This window comes from Psittacula echo, assembly GCF_963264785.1.
Source record: "Psittacula echo genome assembly, chromosome: 1".
Classification (NCBI taxonomy): Eukaryota; Metazoa; Chordata; class Aves; order Psittaciformes; family Psittacidae; genus Psittacula; species Psittacula echo.
Genome location: NC_137735.1, coordinates 75,313,892 through 75,331,109, shown reverse-complemented (window position 1 = coordinate 75,331,109; position 17,218 = coordinate 75,313,892). Strand labels below are relative to the sequence as shown.

Genomic DNA, 17,218 nt, shown 5'->3' with positions numbered 1-17,218 from the left:
TGAGAAGCTGTGGCTGCCCCATCCTTGGCAGTGCTCAAGGCTGGGTTGGATGGAGCTTGGAGTAACCTGGTCTAGTGGAAGGTGTCCCTGCTTGTGGTAGGGGGTTGGAACTGGATGAGCTTTGAGGTCCTTTACAGTTCCAAACATTCTATGATAATACGATAATATCATTTATGTTTTCCCTCTTATGCCCTTTGCTAGGTACCAGATTTTTGGCCACTATTGGAGACAGAATCACTGGGGGGGGGGGGTATGGTATTGCCAATATTACTGTGCTATCTGTAGTATGTTTTTAGCACTACCCACCACCTGTGTCAGCACTGCGAATTTTGCTCAGGTGGTGTAACAGAAAAGAGGGAGAGACATTAAGACTGGTCTGATTAACATACCTGCCATTACTTTCCCTTTTTCATTTCTTGTTCTATATCACTGCTTTTCAATTAATAAAATAGATGTAATCAGGATATAGAAAAAAAACCTGAAGATAGTTTTATATATCATCTTTTTAGAGACACTTATGTCCAACTCTGAGCTTTCTGGAACATGTCTTCACATATTCAGTAACATGAGAGTGAGAGAGTGTAGAGCCTTTTTTTTTTTCACTTCAATATTTTTTCTTTCAAGAAAATATAAAATGAAACCTAGGCAGTATGGAGCTGTGACTGGTAACTCACTTCCAGGTGTATGGTACCTTTAGAACTAGGACAATTAGTACTGTGTGTGACTAAGAGTGTGGATTAAATGAGAAGGGAAACAATTTATAAATGTAGCATACACTTTTACACTTAGCTTTGTGCTTTTAGTCTCCACAAGAATTATTTTGCCCCCCCCTCCTTTTTTTTTTTTTTTTTTTTTTTAAGGAATGTGTAATCCTGTAGATAGTGAAATGGCTGAATATGCCAATATACCAAATCTATCCAAATCACTTTAAATGGCTGAATTAAGTACGTTGTTATGCTCCTCTGACACTCCAAATATTTATGTTCCTATCATAGAAGCAACTGGGTTGGAAAAGGCCTTTAAGATCATCAAGTCCAACAGGACTGCCAAGTCCACCACTAAAACCAAATATACTCTATCATCTCCATCCTCATCCCTCAAGAGGAAGCATTCAGAGAAGAGTTTCCTGAACACAGGGACAAGGTTTCCTACCTCTGACATTTCACCTGGCTGAAATAACAAGAGAGGAGACACTGATGTCTGTGCTTGTGGATAGAGTCAGTGCTTTCTGGTTTCTAGGCCACTGACAGCTACGCATGTGCATTTCCAAGCCTGGCCTAACATGTCCTTTCAGTGACAGAAGTTTAAGCCACAGCACAACTTGTAAGGACAGAGATGGTGGTTGTTATATGGTTGCAAAGCAACATGTAGATGTACTTGTTAGATATTACGGACAAGTTGGGCGGTGTATCACTGTGGAGGGAGTCTAATTCCCCTACAGAATCTGCTTTATCAGGAAGGGTTTTCCACAGTGCCAGACAAAAACTTGAATTGCCCAGCTTTCATCCCTACTAAACTATTGCCTGGCACAACCTTTTCCCATTTCTAGCTGTTTGAAACCACTATTGATTTCCAGCCTATTTCCTGAAGGTGCTAGGAGCTTAGAGCTGGGAAGAGCAGTCTCCATTCTGGCTTGGATGCATGAAAAACTTTTCCCACTCCATCACAGCCTCTCTTTTTTTATAGATCTGGGAAATGAGGACAGATTTGAGTCACACTCTTTTTGGGCATTATTTCTATGCCTGGTTTTGGTTTTGCACTGCCCATATGATTTACGGGGAGAGAACCTCATCTTTATGAGATGGACCCCTGTGGAGTGGATATGCTTCAAGGAAGATAATCAATTGTTTACATCCTTTCCTCTTGTACTCAACTAGTGTTGATTTTTATCCAGTGGGTTTCTATAGACAGAAAATGCTGATTTGCTCAGTAAATCAAGTATCTCTACCTGAAAGCTGGCAGTTAAAACCAAGAAGTGATCATAGCTATGGATACTAAAGCACTGCAGTGCAGGAGATTGTTGTCTGACCTGGTGGGTCAGGTTAAAAAATGAAAACCTGGAGACTGTGAAATGAGGAGATCAGGTCAGGAAGCTGATGTTATGCTAGTGTGTGAACTAGGCTGATAGGAGGCGTAACCCTAATTAAGAGCCCATATGTTGGTGGGTGTCAAGGTGAGGTTAGTCACAGGTCACACAGGACATGGCGCAGGTTGAAGTCTTGGAAGCTTTAGTACCCCAAACGGGAATTTGTTGAACTTCATGAGTTACATGTTTCTGCATTCAGAGCTGATGATAACAAATGCTTTTCAGAGAAAAAACACCCTTTTTCTGGTCCTGTGTTCTTTTTATGTTACTGGGCGTCTGCCAACTCTCCCACTCCCCTCCTACATGCCGTTTGTGGCAGCAGCGCTGGATGTTCTGTTTTTCTTCTCTAGCAGCTTCATAGTGCCTTTTCTGTGTTTAGGGGGAAGTTGCTCAGTCTCCATTTTTACCCAACAGATCTTGAAAATATAATCTTCAGCCCGCTGTTTGCAAAAGGATTTATTTTCATTAAGATCTGTATACACAGGACAATAACAAGCCTTTTTCTACTTTCAGTAGGAAAACTTTTTGGCTTAAAACAGAACACTGCTTTCCTGCAGGGACATTAGCTGTGTCAAGCATCAAGTGACATATACTTGATGTTCTTCTCCCCCGACTGTATATGTTCTTTCCAAAATAACCTATTGAAAGTTACTTCTTTTTTGCTGCGTGATGATCAACTATTTTTCTATGTCTTTGAGATTAAGGGGAAAATGTTTATGGGACATAATAATGAACTCATTGAACTGACCTGAAGGTCTGTGACAGTGATCTTCTGAAGAATATTCGCTATTTCATTTGGTCTTACCAGTTGCTCAGTTTTGATGTTTTTCTCTTGTGTAGCATGGGTTGTGAAGTACATCAAGTCCTTTATTGACTTTAAAGTGAGTTTTCCGAAAGAATAATTGTGACTGAGCTGATAAGCCTGCATGTATCAAACATCAAAAGATAACAAATTGTTTACTCATCCTGACTCCTATAAACTCTCCTGTGTATCAAACCCTACTGTGTGTGCCTCTTATCAGGCTTTAAGCATTTAGAGGCTTAAGGAAACCTTGAACCCTGATATAAGAAAATCCTGATCTGTAAACATGGTGGCCTGTAATTTGGTCTTATTTTCAGATTTCCTGCTTAAGATCCCACAAAAAGGTTAGGAAGCTGAATGCTTTCCCTCTGTATCAGGAAGGTAAAGTTCTAGATCACCAGCTGATCATTTCAGGTTTACAAAAGGATGCTACCTATGAGGTTCGTACAAGGTTAAGGCAGCAAGGCAAGCTACAGCCCTAATAAATAATCCCATTTTCACCTTTATGTTATCCCTGTGACTGCCTCCACCTGCCTCACTTTGCAGGTGGCTGTTGCTGCAGCTCCTGCTTGTGTGTTAACTATTAGTTTTGTATACCCTCATTTCTCACTGATGGGCACAACTGGAAGAAAACCAGCCTGTGGATGTATGTAGGAGCTGGAAAAAGGGTTGGCATTCAGTACCCTGCTTCTCAAATGCCTTCTTCTAGGAGAGGAATATATATTTGAATGAATGCACAGATTGCTGGCTCAGAGGCAAAACAGATGCCTGTTTTATAGATGCTTTTACAGTGCTTTGTAATTTCCATATACAAGTATTTTGTGAGAATTTGGGTTTTGAAATCTGTGAAATTCTCAAAGTGAAGACTTATAAGTAAAATCAGAAGCCATCAATAATGACTATTTCCATGGTAATGATAAATGGTTTGTATTAACTGAAAACAACTAGTTTTGTGGGTATAAAAATCATGTGGGGTGGGGGCTAGGCTTGGTCTATGAGCTGTTGTCACATGAGGAGCTCACGGGACATCTGTTACTGATCTGGTGATGCCGTGTTACAGCAAAATTCATAGTGCTCGGGTTTAGTGGCCGTTCAGTCGCATTCGGGCTGAAGTCGAGGAATATGTTGCAGAGGGAAACCTGGCTAAGAGAGCTGTTTCTTTGATTTGGTGATCTTTAGAGATGCTGTCAGTGAGCTCCCATATCCCTAGCTGCTCTGGGGTGGCTGAGCTGGGGATGCAGACTGCATTGAAGCTCTGCAGTCCTCCTCTCCCTCAGGACCTGCCTTGAAAGGGCCCAATCAGTGGTGCTGGAGAGAGCTGAAATGAGATCAGAGGTCTGCTGGGAACTAGTTGAAAGGTTCCTTTTATCTGCACCTGATGAATAAATGCTTGATACTTGGTAACAGTTACCCAGAGAGGTGGGAGTACAGCTTTTAGCAATGAGGGAATGTCAGACCCATCTGTCTCTGATATTAATGGTATAAATTAATGTCCCAAACAATATTTCGTGGCGAGAAAGGGGAGACTAATTAGCCACACATTGTTGCTCTCTATTTTGGTCTCTGTTAGTGTACAGCTATAATAATTCCCCATCATCAATACAGCTTGTCTTAGGAAGCATCTGAAGGCATCTTGGCATTGAATAGTAATGAACCTCATGCTCGGTGGCATTATTTTTACTTGTGTGGAGTTGAGCTGAGCAGGACAGGCTGAACCCAGCTCAGCCTGCCTGCTTCCCGAGCAGCAGCCCCCTCTCTTCGCTGCCTTTGATTCGCCGCTTCGTGCTGGTCTCCTAATGCAGCCTCACGTGGCTGCGTAGCGGCACAATGAGGACTTGAATATTGCCAAGCTGTTTCCAGGCGGCTCTCCATGCTGCCTGCCTGCCGGTGAGCTGGCGGAGGCTCCTCGCTCTGCACTCAGCAGCTTTTCATCCCCATTTCCTATCGAAAGGGAATATCCTGAGGAGGAAAGGAGCAGGGAAGCGTATGCAGGGCTCCAGCACAGACGGTCGCAGCAGCAGCAAGTCAGTAAGTCAGACTGCACCATTTTCTTCTCACCCTGCATAAAGGCAGTGTGAGAAGCTGAAGGCAGCTGCCCCCTCCCCCGCCTGGTGGTGATGCTGAAGTAGAGCCTTCCTCCCAGTCAGAAGACGCAGCCTGCCTGAAGGAATCCCAGAAGACCTTCCCAGTTTGGTGATGTGTGTTTAAAGGCCGATTTTTCTTCTTTTGATTTCTTTTCTTTTCCTCCCCATCTAAGCCTGAAGCTTGCCTTCTTTCACCGTGGCAGCCAAGCTGCGGTGGTTTCAGCCTGCGAGTGCTTTTGCATGCTGCATGTGTGGACCTGGCTCTCAATGCTCCCTGGTTATGGGTGCTGCAGAGCCTGGAGCAGAGCTGTGACCTTTTCTGGGGTGCCGGAGGAGAAAGAGTGGATTAACACTGTGAAGTTCTGGCTTGCAGCCAGCGCTCTTGCGGAAAAAATAAACCACCTGGATAGCCTGGTGTGGTGGAAACAGCTTCCTGGGAGCTGGTGTTTTCCTCTCCAAAATGGCTCACGCAGCTGCTTCCATTAAAAAAGTTCGAGAGTCTGAACTTGAAGAGAGGGAGAGAAACCTTGAGAAGGAAAGGAAAAGGCAGCGGAAAATCTCTAGAGCAGATCGGAAACGCAAGGTATGAGGGGAGAAACAGCCCCTTTCTCTTTCCTCCCTCTCCCCTCCCACACCCTCCGTGCAGCCCTTTCCAGGGATTCATTGCCATGTATAGTGCTCTCCCCTCCATTTTCCTAACCTTTCATATCCTGTTTCCCATTTGCATCCCTTCCCATCCCCTGTGGACTTACCCTCACTGCAACCCTGTGATTCAAGTGCTGTCAGTCATGGCAGCCCACAGCTATCCACAGACCATGCACATAGGAGTGGCCATTGGCACACAGTTCGGCACCTTCTCTTCATCCCCCCAGAAAGGGCTAGAGGTGCATATCCTCATTCAGGAGTAAGGTCTTTAAAGCCTCCAGCTGGCCTAAAGAACTTGTTGTGGAGGGATGTCTGTGCTTTGCAGCATGAAGATGCATTTCTGTACTTCACAGTAGCTTTTTTTCCCCATTTTTTTACTTCCACTTCCCACATTCCCAGCAGTGGGAAATGCTGCATGTGAGCCCTGTCCTGTGTGATGGCCGATTCACCCTGCAGTTGGTACTGACCCTGTGTGGGCAGCCGTGATTCAGTGCATTCACACTGCTGCTGCAGGTGTATTTTTCTAGCCAGGTCCTGAAACGCCAGTCTGCAATCTGTTGGGTTGTGTGTCTGTTGCTGGTGGGAGTCTTTGATGCTGTGAAGGCGTATCCATTTAAATGTCTCAGCCTTTGGGGAGGTTTACTCCTAATTTATAATTAACTCTTCTTTCTGTGTTAAAACTGTGGAATGACATCTCTGATAACCTTGTGGGGAGGGGAGAAGAGAATAATAGAAGAATAAAAAAAATCAATAAGAGATGATTTATTTGCCAGCTCACTCTTTAGTTTCCAAGGACACAAATAATATACAGTAGTGGAGAAAATATTAAAAGCCCCAAAGATTCTGTTAAGGTTAGCTTTAGGGCTGTAGTACATTGGGGGTGCCTGTGTTAGTGCCTCCTCATTGCAGTTTCTTTTCTTCTGTCTCTAGATTGTGATGTGCATCAACTCATTCACTGACACCATGTTTGGATGTGTTCTTTATAATATTCTTCTGGAAGGGATCATCTCAAAAGACATAATCTATCCTTTTTTCTTTTCTGCTACATTGCATGCATGCAGACATGTATCTGTAAAAAGGAAAAGAACAGAGTCCTACAGTGTAACATTTGAATTTACAGATCCTTTTGGCAAATCTGTAGGATTGAGAAGCCATCTGCTCCCTTGGCATACCTGGGAAATGTTGAATTAATTTTACATTCAATCTTGCGGATTTTCATATTCTAAATTGCATGACTTCATTAAAATTCCCAAGGCTGTGTGATACCTCTGGCACCTTTGGCTATGATCTCCCTGACTTTTAAATGGCTCCCTTGGCAGGGTTTGTTAGGTTGCATTAGGATTCTCTCTGTCAAAACAAGAATGTCATTTCTCATGTGCGCAGTGCTTGGGTGCTGGGGCAAGAGTGGCTTGGGGCATACTGGGATTACTGTCCTAATCTCCTAAATGGGGCACTGCAGCATAAGGTGGCTTTTGTGATTATGTTTTTGACTGAGAAACTCTCTGCAAAACAGCCCTTGTTTATTTTTAAAAAAAGAAGTATTTAATATGTGGCTGCCCTTGCTGGAGGGGCTTTTTCATGTTTACCGAGCACGCATCTCAGTTACTTCATCACAGCAAGTTGTTGTTTTTCTTGATTTTAATGAATGTTTGATTCAAATGTGTATTCTACTACTTTAATTAAAGCTAGGTAGAATTAATACTTCCCCTGCTGCTGTCTCTTTTCCTGGCGTGCTGCATATCCCTGACTGCAAGTAGACAGGCTCAGGCTGCATTCATGTTAGTGATCATGTATGGTGATGCAGGCTCCTAATCAGATTTTCCTATCTAGGGAACACCAGTAGCCTTTGCTTAGAAAACATGGAGAGTACCTCAGTGTTTGTGTTTCTTTGTTCTTAATATTCAGCAACAGCCTTGGCTCCTGTGTGCCTTTCACTGCGGCTGTACCCTGCTGTTACATAAACAAGGGCATGGCTGCACCCTAAACTTGCCTCCCCCACGGTACAGGGTGCAGATTAGGCCGAGCATCTGCCCTCGCTCCTTCTTCAGGAGACATACAGCAACATGAGGATGAGCTTGTTTATGTTTGCATGTAGACACCCTCATGCTGTGCAGAATGCAAGATGTAGAGCATGTTACATATATAACTCTGTATGCATACACTGTGATATACACAATATATATATGTTATATATAATATCTGTATTCAGAAATTTAGGTGAGATATATGATACATATATTTATATATATGTCACTTAAATTGCAGAAGAAAAATCAGTTGTTCTACTGCAAAATGTGACTGTCTCCTAGTAGGTGCAGAGCCCTCTCAGTTTTTGGGGATTTCTTTGGAAAATGGAGGCTATGAGCAAATGGTATGTGCAGGCCCATAAAATATTAAATGTCTATGACTTTTTTGTTTTGATTGCTCGTAGCACTTAAACTCTTCCTGCATATGGGGCATATGGTCTCAGTTTTGTGTTTTATTTAAAAGCTGTTGCATTGCGGTGTCTGGGTTTTCAGCACAACAGAGATCCATTTTGTTTGTAGGAACAGTAGTGAGGGGGGAATATGCTGACATAAGGTGTCTTTGAGGTGTCATGAGCTGTCTTTTCAAACTTCATTTGGATTTAACCGATGTACTGATACACACTGTATGCATAGAGTGCTGATTCAGCCTTGGGATGGAAACTTTTCCTTTGACCCTGGAACATCCTGATTATGCAAAAGAGGATAACAAAGGGCCATGACTTTAGCTCTTACATTCTGCCAGCACATTGGGCATCTATTTGTACTGTCCCATGCTTCTGCTATCTTCCAGGGGTGCTGCATGCTGTGGGACTAGTGTGGCTTTGCCTCTTCTCTTGAGTATTTTGATTTATGATACTTTGCAGTGTGATCATCATCTGTCTTGATAGCAGCATTGCAAAGGCTGTAGCTTCTGTGCTTCTCGGGTAGGACCAGAATGTTCTTAGATGTCATCATGTCTGGACATTGCTCTGGTCAATGACAGTTCCCTGCCCATTAGCAGAGCTGGGAAAAGGGCCAGCATCAGTAGCATTCTTCCCCAGATAATGTCTTTGCAGTCCTTTGACATTTGTAGTTCTCTAAAGATGAACAGATATATTCCACCCCCTAAAATTGGGAAAAGGTGTTTGCAAGCTGAAGACAAATTTCAAGACCTTCTCTTGTGTTCTTTCCAAGACTGACTTGATTGATTTTTTTAAACTGGTTGTGAAGTCATCTCTGCTCATCTTGCATTCATATGAGAAATTTTCACATTTGTGCATGCAGTCTTTTCTTGCAAAGTTGAGAACCACATACTGATGCAAATACATGTGTCTAAGCAAAAAAAACCCCAATGGTCTGAATAGTTGCATGGATACCTGAATGTCTCAGGAGTATTAAAGCCAGGTGCTAACACAGGAGGTGAGTGGCTTAAAATATGTAGATTTTATTGAAATTTAGGCATGACTAATTCTGTTATACCTAAGTTGAGGATATGTAAGGCGCAGCCCCACTTGCCGCAGTATCTTTCAAGATAGCTGAATGCGGCTCATCTTTTGCAGAGTGAGGAAAGGGAGGCAGCTTGATTATGTGATGGTCAGTCACTGAGTCAGCAGCAAAGCTGGAATTACAGCCTTGGAATCTGGCTTCCTAGCCCCTGGCAGAATGTAACACATGCTTGCTTTTCCCTGTCTAAAATACTTTTCAAAGCAGACAGAGCTTCCTAGCTTTGCATGTGACAAGTGTTTAAAAGGTTTTAGAAAACCCACAAAAAATAAAATCCCAAAACAAAAAAGCTGTTATCAAAACTTGATTTTACTGCCAAATAAAACCAATTATTGAATGTATAAATACAGGAAGCTGATGCCTCTTCCCCTTCTACCATCGGTGATGAGGATAGAGTTCAACTTCTGGGCTTTACTAGCAGTAAGTTATTTATTTAGTATTTAAACACACAGTTGTAAAAAAAGTTAAAAAAACTTTTACACCTTTTCTTTTAAAAGCCAGCCTCATGAGTTCAGCATCCTTTAGCATAAAATGTCCCACAGCATCTGGAATATTCCCCATTGCTCACCAGGAGCGATTGAGATTGTCTTTCACTTGAAACCTGTCAAAGCTCACACAGAGCTGCTGCTGCTGCCAGACAATATCTGTGGAAAGATGAGGATGCAGGGAGAAATAAAGAGCTGCTGCTGTCAGCAGAAGCAAGTATGTATGGGGAAGAGTCAACGAACGCATTGCATAGCTGCAGAAGACAGGGACTGAGTTTTCTTTGTTTTTCTTCAATAGCAGATGTTTTTTCACATTTCTAGCTCCATTTTTGCAAACAACACCAGAAAAAAATCTCACAAATAAAAAATTCACATAGAAAATGATGTGATGTTTATCTCAGAAAAAAAGTGGAAAAGCCCATTTGAAATTCAAGTATACTTTTGGTATCTGGTATGTGGGCTCTGCGCTGAGGCTGGTAGAATCATAGAATCAGCTAGGTTAGAAAAGACCTTTAAGATCAAGTCCAGTCTTTACCTCAGGACATTATAGCCAAAAAAGTCATTCCTTTGGAAAGGGCAAAAGCTTCAGCAAGGAAGGGAGGACATGAGGGAATTAATGAGAGCATGGGCATGCTGGAAAAATGTGTCCCTTGGAGGAAATCATGTGGAGGTCTACTGCTTTAAACTGAGGAGAGGTTTATGTTAGATATTAGAAAGAAGCTCTTCCCCTGTGAGGGGTGTGAGTCCCTGGCACAGGTTGCCCAGAGAAGCTGTGGCTGCCCTATTCCTGGCAGTGTTCAAGGCCAGGCTGGATGGGGCTTGAAGCAACCTGATCTAGTGGAAGGTGTCTGGGCCCATGGCAGGGAATTGGAACTGGATGAGCTTTAAGGTCCCTTCCAAACAAAACAATTCTGTGATTCCTCACTCTTGCTCGGTCCTGCTTTGATTCATTAATGCCAAACGCAGCGTGAACATGCCACAGGATCAGGATAGAGTTTGTATTGAGCTAAGAAAGAGCAAAAGTCTCTCACTGTTTAAACTCTGTATACTTGATGCTTTCAAGGTTTATTGCTTCTTTAACCCACTGTTTTTGATTTAGCACTGAATCTGCTCAATGTTGTGGTCGTTGCCTTGGCAAACGAATCTTTGTGACTCACTAGTTTTCTAGATGTTTCAAATGCCTCTTCAGCCACAAATTAAAAAATAAATCTTTTTGGTGTTTCATAACTGAGCATTTGTGTAGGTGGTGCCTATTCCTGATGCCCTTTGAGTGTTTGTTTACCTTCTGTATCTCAAACTAGTAGTTTCATTATGTAGATATTTCTGGGCATGAAAATAATGCCCCACTGTTTGCTTGCCTGTAAAATGGAGCTTCTTTTGGTGGTGCTGCATTTCATGATGGGTGTTTGCTGCTTCACTTTCTAGGTGTCCTTTTTCAGGGGTGATGTCCATGTGACTGCGGCACTCCTGAAGCTTCCAAGTACTCTGCGGTGTGGGCATTCTTGCTGTGTTTAGCATGCATGTCCTGTGCAGTATGTCTTTCTCAAGTGAGATAGGTACTAAGTTTAATCTAAAGCTGTAGGTTTAATCTAAACCAAGCAGGGCTCTAAAGTGATGGTTGCTTAAGCTCTGTTCACCTTTATGCAGATACAGATTGTCTCCAGAGTGCCAAGTGTCATTATATCCTTACCGTTATTTGAGACTTTTGCACTCATTGCCGTAATTAAGCTGGCAACAAATACACACTATTCTGAAATAAAGCAAGGGGTTGTAGTGAAGACTGATGTTCTCGAAGTCCTTTATTTCTGGTGAGAAAGGACCAATCTCCATTGCAAGTTTAAATTGCTCACTTTTGTATTGTTGTCTAACCATACCATGATTTATATGTGTTTTTTGAATTTAATTCCCTTGGTTATATTTGAAAGACAGGATTTATTTGGCCTTAATAAACCATATACAGACAAAACATAGATCATTTACCTAAGCATGTTTTTGGTACCTTGAGTAAGCTCTTCACAGCTTTATATTGAATTGATCCATACCTGGAATACTGGAGAAAATCCTGTCTCAATAGATGGGATTGTGGGATAGGTTAGCAGATTGGTGTCATTAAATAAATACAGATAGTGGTGATGATTGCTCGTTGTGTATTTAAGTAAGGGGAAGCATTCCTGGTCTTGAGCCTGGGTCTTACACAGCACATACATTGCACCCACTGGTACTTCTCACCTCGTAGCAGCCAGCATAGTAGGCACAGGAGTGGTCTTCATCTTTGATCTCTCTCTCTCGTGCCTGCTCCTTGTACAGGAAGCCGTGGGGTGGATGAGGAAACTGATCCATATTATCATCCTTTCGTGAAAGTTGTAATAATATTCTTGTTACTGCCTTCACAAGAAGGCAGGGTAGGAGTAATACTTGGGTGGGGACATCTGTCTTACTGAGGGCTCCAAAGCTGCTGCTTGCTAGCAGCTTTTGCACCACTCCCGCTGGCAGCTGGGGCCACAGTTCTCATATAGACGTGAGAAGACAGAGTGATACAGATATGTGTACATATCCTTTTGCTTCTTTGTCCCACGTTCCTTCCCCCAACAGAAGTAAACCATCAGGCTTATAGCTCCATTGAGCTAAATACTGTACACAGGAGGAGGAACAGGAGGCACTGGCACAGATTGCCCAAAGAAGTGGTGAATGCTCCATCCCTGGCAGTGTTAAGGCCAGGTTGGACAGAGCCTTGTGTGACATGGTCTAGTGTGAGGCATCCCTGCCCATGGCAGGGGGGTTGGAACTGTATGATATCAAGGTCCTTCCCAACCCAAACCGTTCTATGATTCTATTAAAATGTGCTCATGGCTTGCTCAGTCCTTTTGTATTGTAAAGCTTGATTGATGCAATCCAATTTAATGGTCCGCACTTTGGGTTTTATGGCTGGCTTGACTCATAATGTGATTGTTTCTATGGAATTATGGAAGTGCCCAAAAGTTTTCATCTCTCACTCCATCTACTTTAGTAAAAAGAACTTTTGCTGAACTTTAAAAAGAGCAACCAAGAGAGAAGAGAAATGATAGCACTTGCCTATGGTGACTCCACCTATTTTAATCTCTGCAAATTTAGGAAGCATGAATCCTACTGATCAGGAACCATAAGTGATTAAAAAAACAGAGAGAGCATTTACACATTGAAGGAAACTATACCAAACAAACTTCTGTGGCTTCTTGTTTGGGTTTGGTTACCTTCTCATAAAATGTCCTGTTATGTCCTTTAAATTGGTGATGTTTTCTGCACCCCTGAGAAGAATTATTTCAGTATGTTTGGGGAGTTTTGTGTTAAGTGATTAAAAATAAGTGTGTGAAGGGAAATTTTACAAGTGGAGGTCGAGAGCTGGAAAACTAATGTAGATGTCAGATGTTAAATAGTGGCATGTCAAGCTTTTAGAAATCTGGCTTCTGTAATTTAGTCCCCCAGGCTTTTTCCATTGGACTCCTGGGGAAGGTTTGGCACCTGGAGTAATAGTGGCATATGAGTGTTGAGAGATCATACCTTAATGGCGAGACTTGGATCTATGCCCTGGTGTATATATTTGCCAACTTACAGAGCATCCATGGTGTGGAAATGGTGAGTATGTCCGTAAGCAGTATAGTAGGATCATTGCCATTCAAGCAACAGTTCTTGCCCTGAGATGATGCCCTCTCCAGCAAAGACTCACAGCCCAATTGGAGCATGTGTCTTGGGATCTGTCTGTGATAGAAATGGGTTTTCAGCCTTTTCTTTGCAAGCACACACATTAGTATTGCTTCAGAATTTAAACAAATTTTATCAATATGTATTTCTTGGTCAAGTATCTTTTTGAATTTCTTCCTGTTTAGTTAATGTAGTGAACATGGAAAGAAGTGTTCAGTGTACAGTTTGGGATGCTGTCTAATGTTTAACTCCTGTATGATGTCCAAATATAGAACGTGTTCCAAAGTAGAGACCTGAACTTCTCTTTAGGAAGAGATCCCATGACATCAGAGGGAATTGTGGGTTGTAGGTCAACATCATCAGTCCTGTAGCATTTTCCAGGTGCAATGAAAAGATTTTGTTCCTCACAGGTTCTATTCTTATCCTAACAAAATGGTGTGTAAATTACCTTGAATTGGTAAGCAATTTTTTTTGCGTTTTTATGAGCCTGTCATCAACTTTATCCAAACTTAAAATTTTGTTTCTTTCTCAGAATTTTAGCAAATTACTGCAGCTGATAGGAAAATGAATTTTCATACTTTATTGACTTGACTCCCTATGTTCACAAAATATCTTTAGTGTTACGTTTTGAGGTTGTATGTGTTACTTGAGGTTTTCTTTAAAAATAATTCCTATTCTCTGCATTGATCCCAAGCAACTCTTTTTGTGCAGTCATTGTGGCACTGGGTAGTTTTGTTTGAATGTCTGTCAAACTTCTCCTCCCTGACTGGAAGCTGCTTCTTTAGGGGAGGGTGTGCAGTTTGCAAGAAGTACTTTTCTGTACATTGATGAACACTCCTGTTAGCGACCCATTAGTACCCCTGTAGCCTTAGACAGCTAAAATCAACATTCTTTTCCTCACTGGTCCATAGAGTTGCTCAGGTGTAAGTAGGAGTAGATATTCCACACTGTTTCACAATTATATACAGTATGAGAGCATTTAATATGAATTACTGCAATCGGACAAATGTAATTAAGTGAATTTCAGGTGGTTCATGAAGCTGGCACTGTACAAAGTATTAACGTGTTGGCACTGTTTAAAGGGTTGTCTCTCAGTAATTATATAGAAAAGTTCCATATATTGTAAATAGATGTGACGTTCTACTGACAGCTTTTCAGAGAGTGCTTCAAAACCATGTTGATACTCTATTGATCCTTCCCCATTGGGATCAATATAGATTAATTGCTAGCTGCCCTTTTACAAGTGACTGAAAACAAAAGGCTGCAATTTTAAAAAAAGCCCATAATTACCATCTATTTGTTGATGCTAATGAAGAATTAATTTTAACCTCTTCACCATATAGTATGCTTATTAGCTGCTTAGGGCTTCGGAAAAGAGAGAGTTGCAGGGAACTGAGCCTAAATAGCTTTCCAAGCACACATTTGGCTTTAAGCTGACAGAGAGGAGATTTATATTAGACCTTAGGAAGTTCTTCCCTGTGAAGGGTGGTGAGGCCCTGTCGCAGGTTGCCCAGAGAAGCTGTGTCTGCCCCTTCCCTGGCAGTGTTCAAGGCCAAGTAGGATGGGCCTTGGAGCAACCTGGTCTAGTTGAAGGTGTCCCTACCCATGGCAAGGGGTTGGAACTGGATGAACTTTAAGGTCCCTTGCAGCCCAAACCAGTCTGTAATTCTGATTCTGTGATTTTCACCCTCCAGCAAGATTCCCACTGTAGCTAGTGGGAATTGTGTTGTGGACTCTGTTCCCCTTCTGAGGAAGAGAGGATAAGAAAGAACAGGAAAAGAAAGGTGAAGGGAAGTAAGGCTAGATTAAAAAAGTTGTCTTTTTAGCATGTGTACAGGAAAAATCACTTGAAACTAATTATCTACAAAAGAGATGGTTGGATCAGGCCATGAAAACTTGAAGCATTTTATATTTAGAAAATATTAATGTGCTGCTATTACTATATGTGAACTGCGGAGGGGTGTGGATTTTTCCCTGATAATTTAGATCTGCATTCTCTTTATTTCTTTATATAAAATAAAGCCAGTGTTTAGACCCAGTGCCCACCTGAAATGAATGTAGCTCTTATTTCCTTGGGCTAGTAGAATATGACTGCAGCCAATAGAACTGTAATTACAAACCTCTCTAGGCTGTTTTAGGTTTAAAAATTTAAGCTTATTTTTAATTATTTACTATTTCTGGCTTATGCTATGTCAGGATGTCTAACAAAGGCGCACCACTCTGCTCCAAACCAGTGCAGCTGGCAATTGTCCTGGGTTCAGCAGTAGCAGTCATTTTTCTCAGTCTTAGTAGCTGGTGCAGTGCTGTGTTTTTGACTTTCAGCCTGGGAACAACGCAGATAGCACCGACGTTTTTAGTTGTTCCTAAGTAATGTTTACTCTGACCAAGGACTTTCTGAGTCTCATGCTCTGCCAGGGAGGAGGGGAAGCCGGGAGGAAGCAGAGACAGGACACCTCATCCAAACTAACCAAAGAGGTATTCCATACCACAGCACATCATGCCCAGGATGTACAACTGGAGGCAGTTACCCGGAAGTGCAGATTGCTGCTTGGGTTGGCGGGTGGTAAGCGGTTGTATTCTTTTCCCTTGTTATTTCCCTTATCATTATTATTATTGGTGGTAGCAGTAGTGGTTTTGTGTTATACCTTAGTTACTGGACTGTTCTTATCTCAACCCGTGGGAGTTACATTCTTTCGATTCTCCTCCCCATCCCTCCGGGGGCTGGGGGAGGAAGAAAGAGGGGAGTGAGCGAGCGGCTGCATGGTTCTGGGTTACTGGCTGTGCTTAAACCACAACACAATGCAACAGGACGCAATTCCACTTGGAAAACTTGTAGTGTTTCATATTTGAAAAATAGAGAAGTGATGCTGTTACTGTATGTGACCTAAGGAAGGGTGAGGATTTCCTTTTTTTCCTGATAATTTAGATCTGCATTCTCAATTCCGCTTGTATGGGTAGATATTTTGCAAGTTTTTTGGTAGAGTGATATGATTCTGCAGGATGGATTCAATAATACTGAAACACTGATGTGAGCCTTAAATTGGCATGCTGAGCTGCTGTGTGCAGAGTAAGATTGGCTTAATGAGTATGGAATCATTTTGCAAAATGGCGTTTGCTGGAGATGAAAAAGTGAATTGGCTTTACAAAAATAATAAAAAGACATTATTTTGCGTGGTCAGTGGCAATAGCAACTGATGTGTCACAGCAAAATTTTTTGAAAGAAATGCCTGGAGACTCCGTAACAACTAGATGAAATACGCAGTATTCTAAATGCTGTTGCTATGCTGTCTGTGCAGAAGGAGCCTTCATCCCCTAAAACAGCACCCACACTGTCTGCACTGCGGGTGCCAAACAGCAACTTCAGTGTGTGACCACAGCATCAGGGCTATTTTTAAGATGACAAAAAAATTCCCTGCATTGTATTTTCTTTTTTTTTCTTGTTTATTACAAGGATTACACAAAGCCTGCAGCATTGTCTGAAAGATAGATAAACTGCTTGGTCACTTCTTGGGTAATAATTCTTCTCTTTTCCTCAGATACAGGCACCAGCAGTATGTACTTTAGTAGAGCTGTTTCCCTGAAGTAGTGCATGGTGTAGCCTAGTGCTGAATGATGAAGCCTTGAAAATGATTTCCCAAACAGGAGAAATGAGAAATAATTAATTTCTCAGAGCCAGGTCTGCATTGCAGCATGAGCTCTCCAAGGCTGGAGGAAGTATGTGCATCTTCCCTGTGTTTCTAAGGTGCCAGTACGACTGATGCAGGGTGGTAGGTGCCTGTCTCACTTGAGTTACACTGAGGATTTCTCCCTCCATATTTGTTTTTACCTGTTGGTACAGTGCTGTTAATGTAAATCTGAGCACGTGTTTGCTCTCAGTTTGGTGACTTCGGTTAAGTGAAGGAACAGAAGGAAATTCCCTACTAGCAGCT

At 42.1% G+C, this 17,218-nt stretch overlaps 1 protein-coding gene across 1 annotated transcript in view; it reads left to right on the top strand.

Moving 5' to 3' along the window:
* Positions 1-5,432: 5,432 nt before the first annotated feature.
* ANK2 (ankyrin 2) overlaps positions 5,433-17,218 on the top strand; it is a gene marked incomplete at its 5' end in the record, with an annotated part of 189,955 nt that continues 178,169 nt past the window's right edge. The window contains one exon of the mRNA XM_080621291.1: positions 5,433-5,555. Coding sequence (XP_080477417.1) covers positions 5,433-5,555 — 123 coding nt within the window. The remainder of the gene's footprint in view (positions 5,556-17,218) is intronic.